This window comes from Silurus aristotelis (assembly GCF_946808225.1).
Source record: "Silurus aristotelis genome assembly, chromosome: 8".
NCBI lineage: Eukaryota > Metazoa > Chordata > Actinopteri > Siluriformes > Siluridae > Silurus > Silurus aristotelis.
Genome location: NC_139581.1, coordinates 14,473,764 through 14,495,148, shown reverse-complemented (window position 1 = coordinate 14,495,148; position 21,385 = coordinate 14,473,764). Strand labels below are relative to the sequence as shown.

General features: G+C 38.9%; 1 protein-coding gene across 19 annotated transcripts in view; it reads right to left on the bottom strand.

Annotated features, from left to right (window-relative positions):
- The window catches only part of nf1a (neurofibromin 1a), a 63,535-nt gene extending 44,750 nt beyond the window's left edge, over positions 1–18,785 (bottom strand). For 11 of the 19 annotated variants that reach the window (XR_014534696.1, XR_014534697.1, XR_014534698.1 and 8 more), the window contains exons 1-27: positions 18,499–18,774; positions 15,334–15,477; positions 14,647–14,730; positions 13,305–13,495; positions 12,391–12,497; positions 12,185–12,252; positions 12,026–12,101; positions 11,130–11,287; positions 10,706–10,879; positions 10,468–10,596; positions 10,120–10,194; positions 9,725–9,889; positions 9,072–9,200; positions 8,676–8,789; positions 8,487–8,566; positions 8,280–8,403; positions 7,455–7,701; positions 6,346–6,419; positions 6,177–6,260; positions 5,687–6,031; positions 4,806–4,945; positions 4,448–4,570; positions 4,217–4,300; positions 4,004–4,120; positions 3,607–3,788; positions 2,553–2,764; positions 2,314–2,475 (exon numbers count right to left, since the gene is read on the bottom strand). Coding sequence is in view for 15 of the 19 variants with exons in the window: in XM_083548562.1 (XP_083404688.1) it covers positions 2,314–2,475; positions 2,553–2,764; positions 3,607–3,788; positions 4,004–4,120; positions 4,217–4,300; positions 4,448–4,570; positions 4,806–4,945; positions 5,687–6,031; positions 6,177–6,260; positions 6,346–6,419; positions 7,455–7,701; positions 8,280–8,403; positions 8,487–8,566; positions 8,676–8,789; positions 9,072–9,200; positions 9,725–9,889; positions 10,120–10,194; positions 10,468–10,596; positions 10,706–10,879; positions 11,130–11,287; positions 12,026–12,101; positions 12,185–12,252; positions 12,391–12,497; positions 13,305–13,495; positions 14,647–14,730; positions 15,334–15,477; positions 18,499–18,558 (3,648 nt within the window). In the remaining 4 variants the exon portion in view is untranslated. Of the gene's footprint in view, positions 1–2,313; positions 2,476–2,552; positions 2,765–3,606; positions 3,789–4,003; positions 4,121–4,216; positions 4,301–4,447; positions 4,571–4,805; positions 4,946–5,686; positions 6,032–6,176; positions 6,261–6,345; positions 6,420–7,454; positions 7,702–8,279; positions 8,404–8,486; positions 8,567–8,675; positions 8,790–9,071; positions 9,201–9,724; positions 9,890–10,119; positions 10,195–10,467; positions 10,597–10,705; positions 10,880–11,129; positions 11,288–12,025; positions 12,102–12,184; positions 12,253–12,390; positions 12,498–13,304; positions 13,496–14,646; positions 14,731–15,333; positions 15,478–18,498 lie in introns of all 19 variants that reach the window. The other 8 variants (XR_014534695.1, XM_083548571.1, XM_083548572.1 and 5 more) reach the window with 1 other exon arrangement.
- Positions 18,786–21,385: the final 2,600 nt, after the last annotated feature.

The following is a 21,385-nucleotide window of genomic DNA, read 5'->3' as shown; positions in this document are numbered from 1 at the left end:
CGGAGTTTGAGCTCCCTCCAAAGATTCTCTATTGGGTATAGGTCTGGAGACTGGCTAGGCCACGCCAGAACCTTGATATGCTTCTTACAGAGCCACTCCTTGGTTATCCTGGCTGTGTGCTTCGGGTCATTGTAATGTTGGAAGACCCAGCCTCGACCCATCTTCAATGTTTTAACTGAGTGAAGGAGGTTGTTCCCCAAAATCTCGCAATACATGGCCCCGGTCATCCTCTCCTTAATACAGTGCAGTCGCCCTGTCCCATGTGCAGAAAAACACCCCCAAAGCATGATGCTACCACCCCCATGCTTCACAGTAGGGATGGTGTTCATCATTCTTCTTCCTCCAAACACGTTTAGTGGAATTATGACCCAAAAGTTCTATTTTGGTCTCATCTGACCACATGACTTTCTCCCATGACTCCACTGGATCATCCAAATGGTCATTGGCAAACTTAAGACGTGCCTGGACATGTGCTGGTTTAAGCAGGGGAACCTTCCGTGCCATGCATGATTTCAAACCATGACTTCTTAGTGTATTACCAACAGTAACCTTGGAAACGGTGGTCCCAGCTCTTTTCAGTTCATTGACCAGCTCCTCCCGTGTAGTTCTGGGCTGATTTCTCACCTGCCTTAGGATCATTGAGACCCCTATGAGGTGAGATCTTGCATGGAGCCCCAGTCCGAGGGAGATTGACAGTCATGTTTAGCTTCTTCAATTTCCTAATGATTGCTTCAACAGTGGACCTTTTTTCACCAAGCTGCTTGGCAATTTCCCCGTAGCCCTTTCCAGCCTTGTGGAGGTGTACAATTTTGTCTCTAGTGTCTTTGGACAGCTCTTTGGTCTTGGCCATGTTAGTAGTTGGATTCTTACTGATTGTATGGGGTGGACAGGTGTCTTTATGCAGCTAACGACCTCAAACAGATGCATCTAATTTAGGATAATAAATGTAGTGGAGGTGGACATTTTAAAGGCAGACTAACAGGTCTTTAAGGGTCAGAATTCGAGCTGATAGACAGGTGTTAAAATACTTATTTGCAGCTGTATCATACAAATAAATCATATATTGTGATTTCTGGATTATATTTTTTTTAGATTATGTCTCTCACAGTGGACATGCACCTACGATGACAATTTCAGACCCCTTCATGATTTCTAAGTGGGAGAACTTGCAAAATAGCAGGGTGTTCAAATACTTATTTTCCTCACTGTGTGTATATGTGTATATATATATATGTGTGTGTGTGTGTGTGTGTGTGTGTATACATATATATATATATATATATATATATATATATATATATATATATATATATATATATACACACACTTATTTTTTATTTTATTTTTTTTATTTATTCACTTAACTTTTTCATTGTGCAAGGTACATGTACAGAGCAAATGAAAAGTTATTCACAATAAATAGTATATTATAGATAGATTAGATAGATACCCAAACATATTTTGTATGAGTAATATTCAAAAATAAACATTCTAATATAAGGGATTAATCTTCTCACATCTGACTGCTATGCCCATTTGCATTTTTCAAGCTTGATACTGTGTCAGTACTCTTTATAATGCGTTTAATTTGGTGGATGCTGCTATTTAAATTTACTTCAAACTAAATTCAAGGCTCTAGTTCAAGTAACACAGGGGTGTAGCTCACAGTAATGGAATTTTTACTTAACCTATTTATTCTTAAAATGCATGTGAAATGCACTCAGCTTTCTTGGATGAAATGACTGAGCCTGTAACTGAGATGCCTCAGTACAGTAACTACTATCTATCCAGAAATGCCCTCCTTGTAAACTGATTAGCAGCATCCTTGGGTTGAGATCACTTTGTGTAAAGCAGACTGTGGGAGCATTTATAAGGCTGAAAATGAGCAGAAAGTTGAACCCAAGCATGTTCAACTCTAGGCTCAGCTGCATTTAAAATCCAGCCTGGATCAGCCTCTGTGAGCTAATATGTGCTGCAACAGGGTCAAATGCAAATGCATGGAATGCTCACTGTGGGTCATGAAAGAATTCACTATGCTACACTTAAATTTAATGACAACAAAAAGATGTAATTGAAATGGACTCAAAACAGGCAGTCTTAGAAGTGTAGATCACACACACAGCTCATTTATAAACTGTGTTGGCCACCCAGAATGAGAAAAGTATCTATGTATTTCACGGGTCTGAATTCAAGGGCCACAGTTCTAAAGATTCAAAGAAAACTAATTGTGATTGTTAAATGACTGAATTACTGTCAGAGTATATTGCTATCTAATTATGCTTTGAAAGAGTCAATTCCCTAGCATCAATTTACCTTGAAGCAGAAGGTCATAATCTTGCTAGCCAGACTATTGCCTCTGAAGAGAGTCTGCATGGAGTCAGCCAGCTCTACCTCTTTAGAAAACATGTTCCAGAGCAGTTGGTAGAGAAGGTGCCTGGAGTCAAACAACGTCACCAACACCCTGGCCAACTCATCCTGCAGGTGACACACGCAAACTCTTAATATCAACCTTGGGATCCAGTGACCTATTTTAGTGTATAATAATTACATACCCACTGAGAGCAGGGAACCACATTGGCCAGCGCCATGGCGATAGGAAGCTCCCCCTGATCCCCCATCATGGTGACGAGCTCCACCAGCCTTTCAAAGCGGTCAGCCAGAACAGTTTCGGCCAGAGTGTCAAACTCTGTGCCTTGCTGCAAGATTTTAGTCAGCACCTCCATGAATGTAGCCCTGGTCTGCAAGTCTTTATGGTAGCCCAATCCTGTAGACAGATAAAAAAAAATTTACAATGGCTACTAGAGTTTTCTACAGATACTGCTAAAAAAAGTATTGACCGTATCTCAGATGAATAGGCCAATATAACATTATTAAAATTAATCTAACCTTCCCACAGTTGCTCACCCCAACTGTAAAACACACACCAGGGTACCTTTTTACAACGTAAAATTTTCAAAAAGGATAGCACATTGGGTATGTATAAATAAATAAAATGGGAAAGATGGCAATTAGACCATGTGATATAAAACTTTCTTTCGGCTTCTACCATTAGGGGTCGCCACAGCGGATCATCCGCATGTTTGATTTGGCACGTTTTTACGCTGGATGCCCTTCCTAACACAACCATCCCCATTTATCCAGGCTTGGAACCGGCACTAAGAGTGGCTGGGGTTGGTTCCCTGACCGGGGATCTAGCAAACTGTTCTGGTAGGCTTAGAAATTTAATTAGGAAACAAGCCAAGTAACGAAATACTTCGAGAATGTACTTCAATATGCTAATTTTTTCCTTACTGGCTGTAAATCCTGTCTGATTAGGAGATGTTAGTTGAAAATATTACGTGTGTGTCAACTGAGAAATCAGTGCAAAACATATATTCGTTTCAACTGTAACCTGCTGCAGTTTGCTCACACAGCATAATTCTTTTGCATATTAAATAAGTTTTCCAGAATCAACAAATGTCCAGGCATCAAAGAATAAATGTGCACTGCTGATAAAAACAATCTATTTAAAATTCCTGACATTGTCATCATTCAGTTTAAGCCTAACGAATAATTTTGAAGTGAAAGTCTGGGTGTCAGTACTGTCAGTACAAACTCAGTACTGACCTATAGAGTGCATGAGGCCACTGTCTACATTGGCGTTGAGCAAATTGGACATAGCAAGTACAGTACAGTGGCGTAGTGAGGCGAGACGTCTGGACATGCCCCGCTTTCTTTCCCCCACCTGCTGCCCATCCTCTTCCACCTCACTGCAGTCATTCAGAAGGTTCATGAACAGAGTGAAGTACCTGCAGAAAAGTGAATAAAAATAAAAGTAAGAACTATGGATAATTATCTAGATATGAAAAAATATATATAATTTCTTTAGAAAAGCTTTTTTTTTTTTTTAAACCACAAAAAAAAAAAACAGGATAGTGACAACTTTTTTTTTTAGCAGCTGTGACCTAGCACACACTAATAAGACTGAACAAAGACGCAATGCAAGCAGAAACAATGTTCCTACTTAAGAAACAGCTGAGACTTGGCCTCCATCAGCTCTACTCCATCTCCTTCCTCGGGCTGTAGTGGTAAACCAGCCAACAGAGACACCACCGCCTCCATACTGGCCTGGTCAAGGTCCCTACACAAAAAAAAAAAAGACCAACAAAACTGTGCATAAGTGGGAAATTATATAGAACATAATATATAGAAAAAGGTCTAAAAACGGAAACTGTACCGTGTGAGATATTTGACATCGTCATCTGCTGCTTGATTGGAAGTGCCCATTACCCAGTCAGTCAGGTACTCCACCATCTTATTCCTAAGAGTGAGAAATATTTAACAATTTCTAATCACATTTGAAGTATCAACAACCCTTAATCACATTCTTCTATCAATAAGATGATCATGAATGACATCATAAATTTTGTCTAAATAGGTAACTAGGTATGTTGACCAGGATACCCACCTGAATTTCATCTCTTGGCAGAAGGAGAGATCATCTCTCCGTTCCATCATCACCTCCACAAGTTGACAAAGTTTAGTTTTAATCTGTATTGCATGAACCCCGTTTCCTAAAATGCGAACATATCTATGGGACAGTGGAAAAAAAGTTATTAAATTATGCAAAGATAAACCAAGCGGAAGGAATTCTGTATGCCACTTAAGTCACTGTGCTCTGAAACACTATTACACACCAGATAATTCAATAATGTGGTATTGAATGTGATTCATGTAAAAGAGTAAATTCAATAACAGCATAAATGATTTACGGTTTCAGCAGTAAATGGTGATGCATTCAAGTAAAATCATTCAGCATTTCTGACCTGACCAAGTTCAGCATCATGGTCTCAATGCTGGCCTGCCCAAGGTGCTCAGAGCTACCCTCAGTGTGGCTGTCCAGGAGGTTCTTCATGATTGCAATAGTCTGCTCCACAAATAATGTATTTGTGTCATTTATGGGCACCTGAATGGGGAAAACACACATAGAAATTAAATATGATGACAAAGCTATTGCAGTAGAGCATTCATCATCATTAAACAAATTAAATTCACAACAACGTTCTTCAACAGTTCATCCAAAGTGCTACCGAACACAATTTACAGCATGATTTAACAAAAAAATAAATAAATATAAAAAAAATCTCAATATTGATAAATCAATATTAACATTTGCTTGCCATTCATCCTTAACTAAAAAATTAAGTATCGTTTTATTTTAGACACTGTGGGGTTTAAATTAGTTGGTGAATGATATGAAGCAAGTAAGCTGTTAGTTTTTGTTAATATGGTGCATCACTGCTGAAAGAAAAGGGTTTGTTCATTTAAATTAAGGTGTTAAGAGAAAACTACTTTTTTTCAAAAATCACAATGTACTGAAAGAAAAGTCAGCCACCATGTGGTCAAAACCAGCAATGCATCTTTGATAAACTAATATAAAGTCAACATCAATTAGACTTGTGTAAACTTTATCATGTGTCAAAATGTAGCTGTTTATGAATTAACAATTCGACTTATTACTTCTACTTTGGAGGTTTCGAATAATAGCTTAATTAGTTTGAAATAAATACATTCTAATAAATAAAAAAATAATGAAAGGTTTAATAAATACATAAATATTTAAAATAACTTTTATCAACTCGGGTGTCTTAACCAAATCATACTAAATCCTCTTTTTAAATGTTTAGTGAGAAACAGTGCGATTTACCGGCCCCTGTGCATCAAAGAAACGTCCGATGCTGTTGCGCAGTTTGGTGAAGAGCATAGGGTATAGGGCCGGGCTCAGCTCCAGTCCCAGGAGATCTTTGACGTTGGTGCGTATGTGCAAGCCTACTTTCTCATGTGTGCACACCATGAGGGACAGCAGCTTTTCCAGGAACCTGCTGAGAGGTGTTTCACTGTTTACTTCACATGAGCCCATGGAGATCATGGAGCCCTTGCGCTCACTCATTGGTCCCATGGGTGGGCTGTAGGTACCAAGACTGGGAGTACTGCGCTGCTGCAGACACACTCCACCCAGTGCACACAGGAAGCCGGTCATGTTGATCCACTCCTAATAAGTGAAGTGTAAGAGCCTGGTGTTAAAGACATTATGTGAAAACAAGAAAAACTAAAACTAGTCTCATGGCAAGAGAGAGAATAAAAACTTAGACAAAAAACGAACTTTTGGAACAAAGTTGAATTATTGCATCGCTTACCTGACCATCTTCAACTTTGTTCTTCGGATGGTTTAGTATTTGTTTTGTTGCTTGCTCCCATTTAGCATGCGTGTCCTCCCAAGCCTGAGGTTGGTATAAGCAGAAAGATTATATAACTAAACAGTCAAACACTAAAAAGATTTGAGAAATACAAACAAAGACACTTCACCTCTATGTTACCAGCTGTCGGATGCTCTATCCTTCTTAACAGTGCCATTACTCTCTTCTGTAAGGTAGAGCGACCTACACACACACACACACACACACACACACACACACACACACACACACACACACACACACACACACACACACACACACACACACACACACACACACACACACACACACACACACACACACACACACACACACACACACGTAAAGTCAGCTGCACAAGCTTGCACCCCCTATAGTTTTGAAATGATACAATTTTAACAATATCTTGAAACACGCACTAATGGTGCAAGGTGCAAACAATAGATGATTCAGCTTGTTGGATTTTCCTGACATCTTTTCATTATTGCAAATATCATCCAATAACCTTTTTGGGCATTTTATTCATTAATAACCACAAACTATTTAAGCATGTTATTTGTAATCATGAAAAAAATGCCTGGGAAAATTCCAACATGCTTAATGGCACCAAGAAAATCTTCACACAAGTATGCATCACTTTTTCAACCTTGAAGTCTTGCACTTGACCCATAGACAGAAATGCCATCAATAGTATTTACATATGCCACAACTGCTGTTCTATAGTTGAAGATATTCATGTTATAAAAATGTAATTAATGCAATTCAAGATATTAATGTTTCATATGTATATTTTTACCAGTTTAGCTTTTTTGTTTTTTATTTTTATTAATGAACACCACATTCTTCAGTTTTAAAATGTTATTAAAAATCCATGTGGCTCAAGTCTTCAGTACAGAGGTGTGCACATTCCAGTTTTAATGCAACATGGACCACAACTATACACTCCTGGTGGGTTAGGGGGTTGGTTGGATTAGGGGGTTGAATAATAATATAGAATAGAATATTTTAAAATTAAATAATAAAACCCACAGCTATCATTGTAAAGAACATGCATTCTCTGTTAAGAAATGTTTTTAGTGTGATGCCATTGTGCATGTATTCTGCTTAACATTAACACCACCTCTAATGTAATAGAGCTTTCTGCATTCCTGTACTCAGTATGCATTTTTTTCTTTAAATTAGCAAAAGAATTGACATTTTGAAAACAGTTATACTAAATATATGGATGTCTTTACTGACCAGTGGCCATCATGTTGCTAACGGAGGCAAATTCCATGAAAGTGTTGTAGTTGGGTAGGACCGTGTGTACAGGCAGCTCGTCCACACTGCAGCGGATGTCCGCCTCCTCACACAGGTGCCGGAAACAGGACATGGCCACCAGTACAGCCTCAGCATCTGGGCTCCACAGAAATGAATACAGGCACACTTCCAGCTTGGTCTGCGCTTGTCTGCTTATGGGGATTAGGCTCCCCTGTGTAGCACTCTCCTGTGATTTAAGAAAGAGTAACAAACGAAGATCATTATTCTATAATAATAATAAAAAAAATAAAAAACAACTTCTGGCCCTATTAGACAAAGCCAACAATTAAAAATCGGACCACCACCAAAACTGACTATGGATCACTCAGATCATCAGTAAAATGTCTGAACATAAAGAAATTATCAAATATATGTAATGAATGTACAATCTGCTTCTGTGTGACAGGAAATAACTTGCTGTGCCAGGGGGCGAGAGTAGTCTGTATTTGTAATAAAAAAAAAGTTAAAACGGAAGCCTTGGTACTACAGAGAGAAAACATGTCTCAGAAGATTTTATTTTAGTGATATCGGATATTAATAACAGACCATGCGTACATCTCTGTGGTGTGCGAGTTCAATTTTGACAGAATTTTTTTTTTTTTACTTTCTATTTTCAATAATACAGTAATTTGAATTGTCCTCTTTTGGTCAGTTAAGATTAAAAGCATATTCAAGGTGTACTAATTATGCTCTTAGTTGGAAAAGGGGGAAAAAAAAAAAACGTCAAGAAAATAAGAAATGGAAGTATATGTTCTATGGACTCACTTTGTTCTTCAAAAGGAACTTGTTTCTGCAGATAAGAATCTCCCTCAACCATTTCAAGATCTCTGTGCTGTTGATCATCTGGTGGCCAATCAGCTTCTTACAGATAAGAAATAGGACCTGAGAGCTGAGAGATACAGAGGTTACGGTACAAAAATCTCCCAGTATAGCTCACAGTCTCTCTACCAGGCTGATTATTTAAAGACTTACCTAATGTCCCAGAAGGTCTCAATTGGTGCATCAGGGTTCCACAGCTCAATGGTCTCAGGTTGATGCAACACCAGAAGCGCCTGTGGATCACAAAGTGGATAAGGAACTTACTTAACACACCATGCCATAGTGTAAAAACATCCTTCTCTTAAACTAATTCACAACAACTGTTGAAATAGAGTTCTGCACCTCCATGGCCTCCTGAGAGAGCTCTGAAGTGTGGGTCAAGGGCACAAGCTGGACCAGGCCTATGATGAGCTCAGCCGTGCTGTTCTGGATCTCCTGGCCCTGCTTTCCAGGGTTCTGATACAACACACACACACACACAAATTGACTTACAAATTGCAAAGTAAATTATTTACCTACTTAAGCTTGTTCTGCGCCATAACAGCAACCCATTAACATACAGGAGGTTGTTGATAATCTCTCTCTCTCATATATATATATATATATATATAAAAAACACGTTTCACCAGAATTGTAACGATTTAAGCAATAAGAATTATTGGAGAGCCATCAGCTTTGCTGGAATTTCAATTGTGATATAGAAAGTGAGGGTGTCTAATCCAGGTGATAAAGACTCACATGTAACATTAGTTTGGGGTCAGCATGGATGAGTTTGACCAAAGCCAGGAGAAGTGAGCGTGAGTCCAGGTCAGCAGACTTTTCTTTAAACTTCAGGCTGGTTGTCATCTTCTCTTTGAATGTCAAACTCTGTGGGATAAATATTTATATTTCATCAATACCTAAATTAATCCCAATGTTAAATTTGATGATTTAAATATTGTGTAAACATATTCGTAGTTCTTCAGGAATATTTCTGATAAAGTTGTCCTACTGTTTTAATTATAGTAATTCAATTTGAGGATTCCTAAAAACATCACCAGGGCTATTACTATTCTGTAAATATTCATTCTCACACCACCTTTAAAAATTTATATAAACTTGATCCTTAACACTTTTTGTTACCCACTGTAACAAAAAACATTTTCATTCTGCCCATCTTTGTTGTTTTAAGCAATCATGGAAAAAGAAATGTTACATTCTGCCTAGAATGCAAATAAGTGCATTTAAATGAATGAATGAATGAATACACACAGCCAAAAAAAAAAAGCCAAATTATTACAGCTGTGGTGCAATTATATTGGTAGTAGGAAGTTGAAGATTAAACATTTCTGGCACTTTCAGTTAAAGAGGCACCTGTACTGATTATTGCTTTACGATAATCTAACAAATACCTGAGAAAAAGTATCAAGGAGAACATGTCTTACTGGTGTCATTCTTAGTGGTGCATGGGCACTGAGGCTCTGGATGACTCTGGTTTGTGTGTCAGCAAACATGGCACGTAACTCTCCAGAGTAGCAGTAGATCGTGTCAATCTTTGGCCACCAATCCAAATGAGACTATACATCAGAGGAAGATACAAAACAAAAATGGCAATTACCACAAGGGTAAATTAGTATAAGTTAAACTGTCGTTTCACCATATAAATGCCTTATTCAAATAATTTGAGGTATTACAAAAATAGATAATTAATAAAAGGCTTTCTGAAAAGAAATAGGTAAAACTATGTTTAACAACTTGTCACAGATTGCCATAGATTATCATACACATTTATGCATTTTACACTCACATTAGTTATGATTTTGTGCAAAGAGTTGACCAGGACAAAATGAAAGGTTGGTGGGGAGGTGGAAGCCAGACAGACCTGAGAAAGTGGCAAGAAATGTATTAACTCACAGAAGCACACACACTATAACATAACTAGCCAAATCACTGAACACACAAAAAAAAACTAGGAGTAAACATTTAATTACAGACACTCACCAAAAACTTTTAAAAATCTAAAAAGGAACCAGTCCAATGTCTCAAATTTACAAATGGACACTTCACCTTGACCAGTCACTATACAGTGTGCTTTGCTAAAATTACTCCAAAGCCTGAGAGAGCAGTGAGTAAGCAGTGTGAGAGCACAGCTGACCTTGAAGTGCTGGTTGTTGTGTGGGTTGATGCGGAAGCAGGACACAAAGCAGTCGATCATCAGATCCACGTCAGCGCTCTGGCACCCGGTGCCCCTGGAGAATGGCTTAGTGGGGTTGAACAGGAGAGCCTGAGGGTCCACATACAGAGACAGAGGTTGTACACAGGCACATACACACATCTCGGCTCATTCAGAAAGTGGGATTGAAATGGAAAATAAATCACACACACAAACTTACTTTGAGGTCTATTACAATAGACTGCACCAGAAGAAAAATGACAGAATGATCCTCCCAGTTAATGTATGTGCAGGCTTTAGACAGTTTAACACAGGCAATGGCTGCACTTTCAGTCAATTGCTTGCTGCTGCTGTGACCAGCCAGGGCCTTTCTTAGACTATCCAAAAACAACTTCTGCATGGAGAAAACACATTCAAATAAATCTGAATCTGTCCGAAACGACTTGTACTTCTGGAAATCTAGGATAAGAAAATAAACATATCTAGACAAGTAAAAAGCTTCCAAGACAATAAATGTTAATATAGAATAGCAACCACGTAAAATTAGCAGGTTATTTCAGTACAACAGATGGTCACAAGCATAATGGCTGATAAAAATGGTCGGTTTAGTCTATTTGTGTAAAAGGGAATGAGAGAATTTTGACCTTGTTAGCCTTGCTCTCCTCCACCACTTCTTTGGAGATGCTCTGTGTGATTTCAGGACATAGTACTAGAAGTATGATTTGCAGTGGCCACACGGCTGCTTTCCTCTTAGCGCTCTCTGCAAAATTGTCTACCAGGTCAAACAGCTTCTCTGCAGAGTCTATGTACGAGAGACAACTCAATAGATTAGCGTTCAAGTCGAGGAAACATTTCCAAAAGATCTACATGAACAAGTACATTATGTGTTCACAAACACAAAGCAAATATCTTAGACCAATGCTTAATAAGCATGTGGTCCAAATGTACATACTGAGTACATGTATATGTTCCTGTGGGGGTTAAGAAAAGTGGGGCTACAGAGACAGTACACTGTTTCAGTAATGTAAATCTGCTGTTTTTAAACACAAAAATAAACATTAACAGGTTAAGAATGCATGCCGGTTTGCCTGTTGTATACGTCAAACTGAATTCACTAGAAATAATAGTGTGGGACATTCAGAGGAAGAACAAGAGCAGGTCAGAATCTCCCCAACGTGTGTTTTTAAACACCCAAATTTATTAAAACCTTCATTAGGTTGCCTCTATACAAAAAGAAATAAGATAAGTATATTCGCAATTATTTGTGCTAGAGTAATGTCATAGTGACTAGTGTGTGAGAAAAATGTAAACCCCTCGAAATGAAACAGCACATTTTTATACAGCACACAACACAACTTTTTTCCGAAATAAAAAAGTCTAACGCACTCAGCAACTTTATCAGACAAAACACAGAGATACAATTTGTATAAAATCAAAACAACATAAATAGCCATCACCCCACAAATCACCTCAAAAGTACTTGTGAAGTATGAGAGAACTTCATCTGTTCATTTGACATCTTTAAAACATTTCAACTTACCAGCCATATCTGCCTGTGGTCTCTGGTAGAGCATAGTAAATTCATCAGGATAATACTCTACCCAGTTCCAGAAAGCCTAAACAGCACACATTAAATTAACAATCTAACACTTGTGCTGTTATTGATCCACTACAAAAACTACAACTATTTTTCACGGACCTTCTCCAAACTGTTGATGACGGCGAGCTGTGCAGGCTTCTTTAGTGCTTTAAATTTTAGTACAGTTTCTGTTGAGATACAATCACCACGTGTTATAAAGAAAAAGACTTTTATATTATTCAAAACACATCAAAGCAAATCAAGCAGAGCCTAAAATTCTTCTTTATAAAGAAAAAAAACCAGTTACAGATTAGAGATAGATTCACCTTGTAGTAATCTCTTCAACTTAGAGCAGTCAACATTAATGTACTGAATGAGCTCTATGTCATGAACATCTACAGTGTCCTCTGTGCATACTGTTAGCTCCTGCAATCTGCAAACAGGACAGGAAGGGAAAAAAAGCCAAGTTTAAACTTGTTATGAAAAACAACAGTATGAATATGCCTCAAGACAAATCAGAAGCTAATTTGAGTCCAAGTCATCACACCCACACACAAGTTAGGGTACGGTTGAGTCCAAGTCTTGACTGTAGTATCACAGACTTGGAAAGACATTCGCTATATTAATCATCTTCAGCAGGCTTCAGCAGGATTCAAAGTAGTAAGTATTTGTAAGCCATATAAGCTCATGTTCATGCTCTCAGTCAGAGATATTTCTAATTTATATATTAAATGTGTGGTGCTGCTGTGTGTTTCTCTATGAAACCATTTAGGATTTGACCCAACTCAAAGAAAGATAAGGGTAAGCTAAATACGAACAAATTTTTTATTAAACCATTACATTGTAGGATAATAGTGATATTGCCTCATCTGATTGCCAGAAAATAGACAATTTTAAAGAGAGACTTTTTTTTTTATGATTGCGAGTCTGTTCAGAAAGTTATAAACAACTGTATAAGAACAATGGTCTGCACTATTTCTAATTCCGTCCATAGGTCTTGACTCAGCTTGTATGCTACCTAGGCAAGAGGGACAACCAAATTCAGCATGGGTGCTTCAAGTGTGGAGAAGAATTGTGGGATCTCCGATAATTTTTCCTAAAAGATTAAAGGCTTGAATTCCATCACTCATGTCCAAGCTAATGACTTGACTTGTGCACACTATGCCAAGGGTGTGTCTATGATTGGGTTAACTGTTTAAGGAGGTGTACAACGTTAACAGATATGCACCCAAATCATTACCTCGTGGAGATGCGGCTGAAGACGGCACTGAAGTTGTTGCAGCTAAGTGAGAAAAGCACGGCTGAGGCAGAACTGCGCAGTTGGGTGGCATGCTGCTGCCCCTCGCGACATGAGTGCAGGAAGTGGCAGATCTCAGGCAGCAACTGCTTCACCAGCATTGCCTCGTCTAGACGCAAGCAGTCCTTGGTTTGCTGAACCCCCCCCCCCACACACACACACACACACACACACACACACACACACACACACACACACACACACACACACACACACACACACACACACACACACACACACACACACACACACACAGTGACTGCTTAACATCTGGTAAGTTAGTTTAGACTAAACCTGTACCCTAACTAGTCCATGGCTTCTGCATTAATGTGGTGTATCTGATACTGCTCCAGTTATTACTATAGAAAGAACACATGGCAAAATTCATATTTATGAAGTCCACATAGTACCATAGGGAAAGCTCTAATTTCGCTGTTAGAGAAATTTTACCCTGTACAACATGAACATGCCGATCCACACACAGAATGTCCACAGCAGCGGATGTCGAATGTCTGCATATTAATGGAGGGACCTGGGTCTACATTTTGATTTACCCAGAAAGTTAAACTTAATTCTTAAACTCAAAATGTTTATATTCCCCACATTTCCATAATGAATCATGCTTTAGAAAATCTTCAAATAAACAATCCTCTTATATTATCGGCATGCACCTGATCAAATACTGTACATTTAATAACATTTCTCCTCACATCCCCGTGAAATAGACTTCTTAAGAGTTCGGTTTTAAAGGAAGCATACCCAACACACCCAACATGTGCTCACACTGATGAAGAAAAAAAAACAAAACGCAGAAAACCCACCCATCTGCTATAAGACTATAATCTTTTTTTAACAGAATGCAATGACAAACCGAGGAAAGGGAGCAGCTGTCTCGTATCTGACAGAGCATTAATAAAATATCTATAGAGGAAAATCCTGTCGAACCCTCTGGAAGAAAAGAAAAATCTAACTCGTGATGAGGAAACATCTGTAAATGTAATCTGTGCAGGCAAACCCAGTGAAGTCTTTCTGGACAAGGAGAGACAACAAGCCTCTGATTGTATCAACAGACCCCTAGGTCTCAGACATAAGCAAGACAGAGGAGTGACTCAAGATGGACACAGAACCATTTGAGTCTACTTTTATATCACTCTGTACTTACTTTACGGCTTGTACCATGTCATTTATTGCACAGTCAACTTTACCCTAGCTATACAAAATACCATAATGTTGTATGTAACTGGATGGCTGCACAGTAAACTGTGAAACATGATTAGCTACTCACCCCTGCCAAGCACTTCTCCAGAGTGTCCAGGATAATGAGCTGTGAGAGGTAGAGGTTCTTTTCTGCAGATTCCCCAATTATCCGCTAGGAAGGGAACACAGGTGTGAGCCATTTTAAATGTTGTACAACGGTTAGAAATCTGGACCAGTTTCCCATGTGTCAATCAAAGGCATGCAACTCCACATGATACCAGTAATCATAGTGTAGACTTGCTTTGTGGGAACCAGGTCATCATATGGTTTTACAAATCCCGAATTAAGGGTTGGCAAATCACTAGGCTGGGACAAGCAGATTACTTGTGCTGACTGTGTATTTTTCCCCCCATTATTGTTTGACAGACAAGTGAACCCGGCAGCTGTTCTGATATTACTAGTCATCAATCAGAGAAATACTCTGCCCTTAAATTCACTGCTAAAGAATTGTTTCATTTTGGAATAGAATGTGCAAAAATTTGTTCATGCGTTTACAGACACTGCACTGTAGACAAATTCAACTTCCATGCCTGCTACTCTACAGAGATTAACCAAGAGACACATTCTGGCTAATGGTATGAACTATATTTATTAGTCAGAAGAAAACAGTATAACAGTAGCTATAGTTTTAGCCCAGATGGTCAATCAAAACATGGTACTAACCAAGGACAAAGAAGATATTTTTATATGCGACATTGCAAACACATCAACGTACCATATTGTTAACAATTTTGAGGATGTTGGTCAGGCCATTGATGACAAGGGAAAACTTGTATTTGGAGATGTTGATCAAGCATTCCTTGTTGTGCTCTGTGCTGACTTTGGTATGAGTGTTCTGTTGTCCTGACTTGATAGGAAGCTAAAAATATAGAGAAAAGAAGAAAGTGTAATAATTGTAACAACCATTTGCAGTGTTTTTAGCTGGCTTATGATGCTGAACTTCATACAACACAGTGTGAGACATGAAACAGAATAAAACCATGTTCAACACGGAGATTATTCGAGACCCACCCGTCCTCTCCAACCACAACCTCCCACACCTAAGGAACTAAAACAAAGGAATAAAAGCGCACCCAGACTTGCATTCGCTGCCCTCAGAGTTGCTCTGCACACCTGCTAATCAACACATCTGCTAATACACACAGACCCAGCATGCTGGAGCCAGACATGCAGAAAGCACACTAGGCCTTGCTGTGTTAATGAACCATAAGGAGACTGAGGGGGTGGGGAGACTTTCTTACTGCTAAACGCTCCCTGATGTGGAATCACTTTCTTGTGCATTGCGTTCAAATTTCTGGGTCAAAAAAAAGTTCATGAAGCTCTTTGTCCTCAACATTTCCAAACAAGCAGACATTTTTAGGAAAGAAACACGCTCCTGCAACAATACTAATCGTTCTGTTTAGTAAATAAACACCAGGGGGATACATTCTAGCTAACAGATATCAATTTGGAACATCTGGTGAACACTTCTGGTTGTTTTAGCAAATATTTATCTGCCCTAAACAGATGAAATTAATTGTTCAAAACCCAGCAAAGTCTGGCTACAGAAGCAGCTAGTGTGTCTTTGAAAATGTCAGGAAGAGAGAAGGAGAGGCCCCTGGGGTTCCCTTTCTTTCTCTCTCCCTCTCCCTCCCTTTCTCTCTCCCTCTTTCTTCTATTGCATAGCCTTAAGGGAAAAGCATGTGGCTGCAAATGAAAGTCCCAGGACCAGAGAAGAGTCAGACTTCCGGTGCGCGCGCACACACACGTACACACACGAGCGCACACACAGCCCAGCCCTGTTGACATCCATTTTAATGCAGGATGCCAAAAGACAGCAAGCACTTTGTTTCCCAGGCACGGTTACAAATTCCACAAAGGTCACAGACCAATCATTTCCCTTATGTGCACTTTAGTGCAGTATGGACATTACATGTGTCTATATAGACACAAGCCATGGATTTAAATTACATAAAAACTATTTGATTACGCAGGCATGTCTGAACAGTTGTAATAACTCCGATTTAATAACTCACGACGCAATATTTCTGCTCTTTAGAGTTTCTTTACAATGCAGTTTTTATTTCTTTATTATTTTTTATTATTATTATATTTTTATGAATTGAGAATCACCTATTGGCACCCCATTCTAATAAAAAAAGTTTTGTTGTGCACTGTTCTCTGCCTTTGCTAGTGAAACGTTACGGTATGCTCGAATATATGTTACCACGTAAAGGAACCCTTTCTGAGTATTCACGTAGAACGAATTTATTTTCCAGGCCCAACTTTAGCAGAATTCATTTCAAGCATCTGTGCTCAAAGAATAATTCGCTTAAACTCATCTACCAACTCCATCAATTCGAAAAGTAGTTGAGCTTCGGAAAAATTATCGTTTGTAATGTTAAAATATGTATTTGTGGTCACCATACCACCACTCTAACAGAACGTGCGCGTAAAGTAGAATAGCGAGCTGTAGGAAGAAGCTTAAGGCCTCCACAGAGTTTGACAAAGCAGGTATTATGACTATTATTTCAGAAATCTGTGATTCGCATCAATTTGACTTTATAGAATACAAATCTACCAGCTCCTGTTTCCGAGCTGTCTGAACCGTCCCTGGAGAGGACAGATTGTTTTTCCATGACCACGCACAGGCATTCGTGAGGTCATTGTTTCAAGGTGCTTTCTGGATTTATAGCGCTGACATGGCAATACGTGTCTATGATCGCAAGCAAAAAGACATAAGGGAAAAGAAGCTGGTACTGGGGAACCCAACTATTTGGGTGTAAATAAACTCGATTCATGGCACTACAGTCGTAATAGATACTTGCAGCGTTGCCATATCTCGACCCTACAAAAATCTGGAAACCTAAACTAAATGAAACAATAGCGGAGGATGCAAAAAAGACGCCTGGCCTGCACATGAACTTGAACAACTGTACAAAGTCTCCTGATTTTAAAAGCTCTAAGCTGGCTTAACAATAAACACAGAACAAATCCCTCATTACATTTTCATCAAACTCTTATGAGCTTCGGGCAGCTACTAAGCCCCTACACAAGCACAATTGAATAGCCACCAAAGCCACTAACACTGTGAAGCGAATCAGAAAGCTGCTCGGATTAATAGAAGTTACACTCAAAGCCTGGCTTTGCTAAATCTGAAAACCAGCTTGTTCTCACTTGGCTCATTTCCTCAAACTTTAATACCAATGGCCTTTTAAATCTCCCAAAATAACCGGGTGTGAGACTTCTACTCAACCAACCACGTGAAGGACTGTCAGAAAGGTGCTCGTTGATGAGCAGGACCGTACAGATCATTACACTGACCTACACACTGAATGGGAAGCGGTGCTAACTAGCTAGTGAACACAGCTGCCTGCCAGAGCCCGGCTTGTCAACACACAGTGCGTGGCCGCTACCGCTGTTTATATTTAGCCCCGGTGTGAACGCATCCTCTCGGGGTTTGAATGCCATTACACCAAAAAGAAATCGGCAACAACCCGAAATCACAAGCGTACATTATTCCTGCTTAGTATCCCACTTCCCCAGAAATGTCAAACGTTACAGAATAAAAGCCAAATCCTACGACCTGGACGACAGACTCGTGTGCTAGCTAGCTACACTCAAATCCACATACTACACTATTCGATAGTGCATACTACATATAATACTGCACCTACTCCCATTACAGGCGTACTATTTCTTTACATACTATTTCGGATGAGTTATTCTGGATGTAGCGTTTGTTCACTATAAACAAGGCTATTACTGGGTTACAGCGATATCCTTATTTCCTCCCAGCTTCGTGCACAAGCCCAAACCGCATAGTAACACCTTTTAATAAACGGCGTCCTTCGTGCTGACTTTATTGCAATCCCGCCATGCTAGCGCCTGGCCCCTTTACCTGCTCGTCGAATCGGTTAATTACGGCCTGGACCCACTCCACGGGCTTGTGTGCCGCCATGGTCAAGCGGATGCAAACGCACCGGGCGCTTTCCCAGACCTGGCAGTCCTGAATCCGAACCGCGTCGTCTAATGCACCCCCCCAACCAGCCCCAGACACGGCAAAATCTCACAGCGATAAAGCATTAGTAGCAGGGTTTAGCTTTTTCGCTTCAGGTCTACTCCACCGCGCCGCCATGACACACGACCGGAAGTTTGAATCCTTCTCTCTCCCTCTCCCCCCCTCCCGAAAAAAAAAAAAAGAAATCTCTGGTGTTGCGCATGCGCACGGGCATGAGTTTCGTTGGATAGACTCATCCATTGGATATAATACACTGGGTGAACAGAGGACTCTCTATGGACACTGGATTTATGAAGGAAACAAAACGAGGCCAAGAAACTAAATTTCTCTCTAGGCTTTTTCAGTTCGTAATGTATCAGGTCATATTACATTTTTTTTTCTTTCAGCACAAATTTTTGTTGGACTCCAAGGTAACTGTAGAGAGTCAAACTCCCAAGTGAATGGGATTAACTCCTAATGTTTGTCCAGTTTTATTTTGTGCATACAAAAGTAAGTCAAAAGGCGAAACTACAACTAATGCTATATTCGTATATTTAATGAAATCAGTTAAATGTTCAATTGTTTGAGTCTGCATTCATTTATATGAGGAACATTTGTAATGGACGATTGAACAGTGTTGTGGCCATTCATCTATTAAATAATAGTAATTTCTTCTTTACTCGGACATTTACATGGAAATATGTAAAACATGGTACAAAAAAAAAATAGTTCAAGATATAGCCTCAGGCAGCGTTTTATTAAAATGTTGAGAAACGCACCTAGAAAAATTGTCTGAGTTTGGATGCGCCCCCTGTCGGTAAATGTATAGACAACAGATTCTGAGGGCGGAGCTTCGTGAAAATAGGTATGAATTATTCAAATTTGGAATCAACATACCCACCCATTAAACATATGTTTAAAATAAACATTTTACTTAGTGCTTCTAGCTTTAAGTGCTGTTTATTAAACATTTAATAAACATAAACTATTTAATATTTGAGATAATCTATGAGAACATACATTTTATTTATTGGACAGACACCTCTCAGTAAAAATTATATAAAAAAAAAAATTGTATTATCATTTTAAACTACAGTTCAATGTTCCATACCCTTTCAGAAAAAAATCATCTTTCAACAACGAATGTGTTGTCTAGGTAAAATTGTTAAAATATATGCAAAATATATGATATGAATTCCCAGTTTTTTTAGATAGATAGATAGATAGATAGATAGATAGATAGATAGATAGATAGATAGATAGATAGATAGATAGATAGATAGATAGATATTTATTGACATTTATTGACATTTAGAGTATACATTCAAAGTCTTTATGATAGAAGTGTGTGAAGTGTATAATCGCAATGTGTGTAGTGCAAATAGTTTCAAGCATTCACTGGGGGTATTTCTTGGTGTTCAGTTCTTTAATGGCTCTGGTGTAAAAGCTGTTCTTGAGTCTGTTTGTGCGAGATGTGATGGACCTGAAGCGTCTACTCGATGGTAGAATTGAAACAGAAAGAACACTAGACACTTTATATAACAGAGATAGTGACCTCACAATCGAAATTTGCTACCATCTTCAAGCAAGATTATTTAACCAAGCTGAATAGTTGCGGGTATGTAACACCAAGTGGCGCTGTTTTACTTGTTTTTTGAAATGGTTTCAAAAACCAGCCAACAGGTTTTGTGACTTGGGAAGAAAACCCTTAAGCATGGTTTGGTGACCACTAAGCCACTGTGCCCTCCATCAATATATTCATATAATATAATTTAAAAAGCCACATTTTGTTTTTTACTCTTTAGTCTAAAGAAAAACAGAAGGCAGCCACGATGGAGCAGTTGCTCTTTTTTTAATCCAACAGTTTACTTTTTACAATTCACTATTTAGAGAATATATATAAAATATACCAAACTATGACTTGAAAAAATACACCTCAAAAATATTAGTCTCGCAAAGGAAGGTGATGAAGTTGCAGGTATGCACTTATTTTCCATTGACAAATACAGTTAAGTGATGGTGATTACAGGAGATGATTATGTGAAAGCAATATGACTGATAAATTATATAATATACTGTTTTAAATTAATTTTTATTTAAAGGAAAACAACTTGAATCTATTTACTTCAGATTGATTTTGTATGTATAGCCCTTTCAACAGTATATAATGCAATAAAATTAATACATTTATAGCTAATTATCCAGAGTATCCAAAAATATGGCAAGAAAAAACCCTGAGACAGTATGATGATGGAACCTTGACAGGAACCAGTCCTCATCAGAGAAGACCAGAGTAGACCCTACCAGATAATGTCCTTCTATAACTGTGTACTACACATTTAAAAAAGTGCTTCTTCTTCTTCTTCTTCTTTCGGCTGCTCCCATTAGGGGTCGCCACAGCGGATCATCCGTCTCCATACCCCCCTGTCCTCTACATCTGCCTTTTTCACACCAACTACCTGCATGTCTTCCCTCACCACATCCATGAACCTCCTCCTTGGTCTTCCTCTTTTCCTCCTACCTGGTGGCTCCATCCTCAGCATTCTTCTACCAATATAATTCATGTCCCTCCTTTGCACATGTCCAAACCATCTCAATCTCGCCTCCCTCACCTTGTCACTAAAACATCCTACATGCGCTGTCCCTCTAATGAACTCATTTCTAATCTTGTCCATCCTCGTCACTCCCAACGAAAACCTTAACATCTTCAGCTCTGCCACCTCCAGCTCCACCTCCTGTCTTTTACTCAATGCCACTGTCTCTAATCCATACAACATCGCAGGTCTCA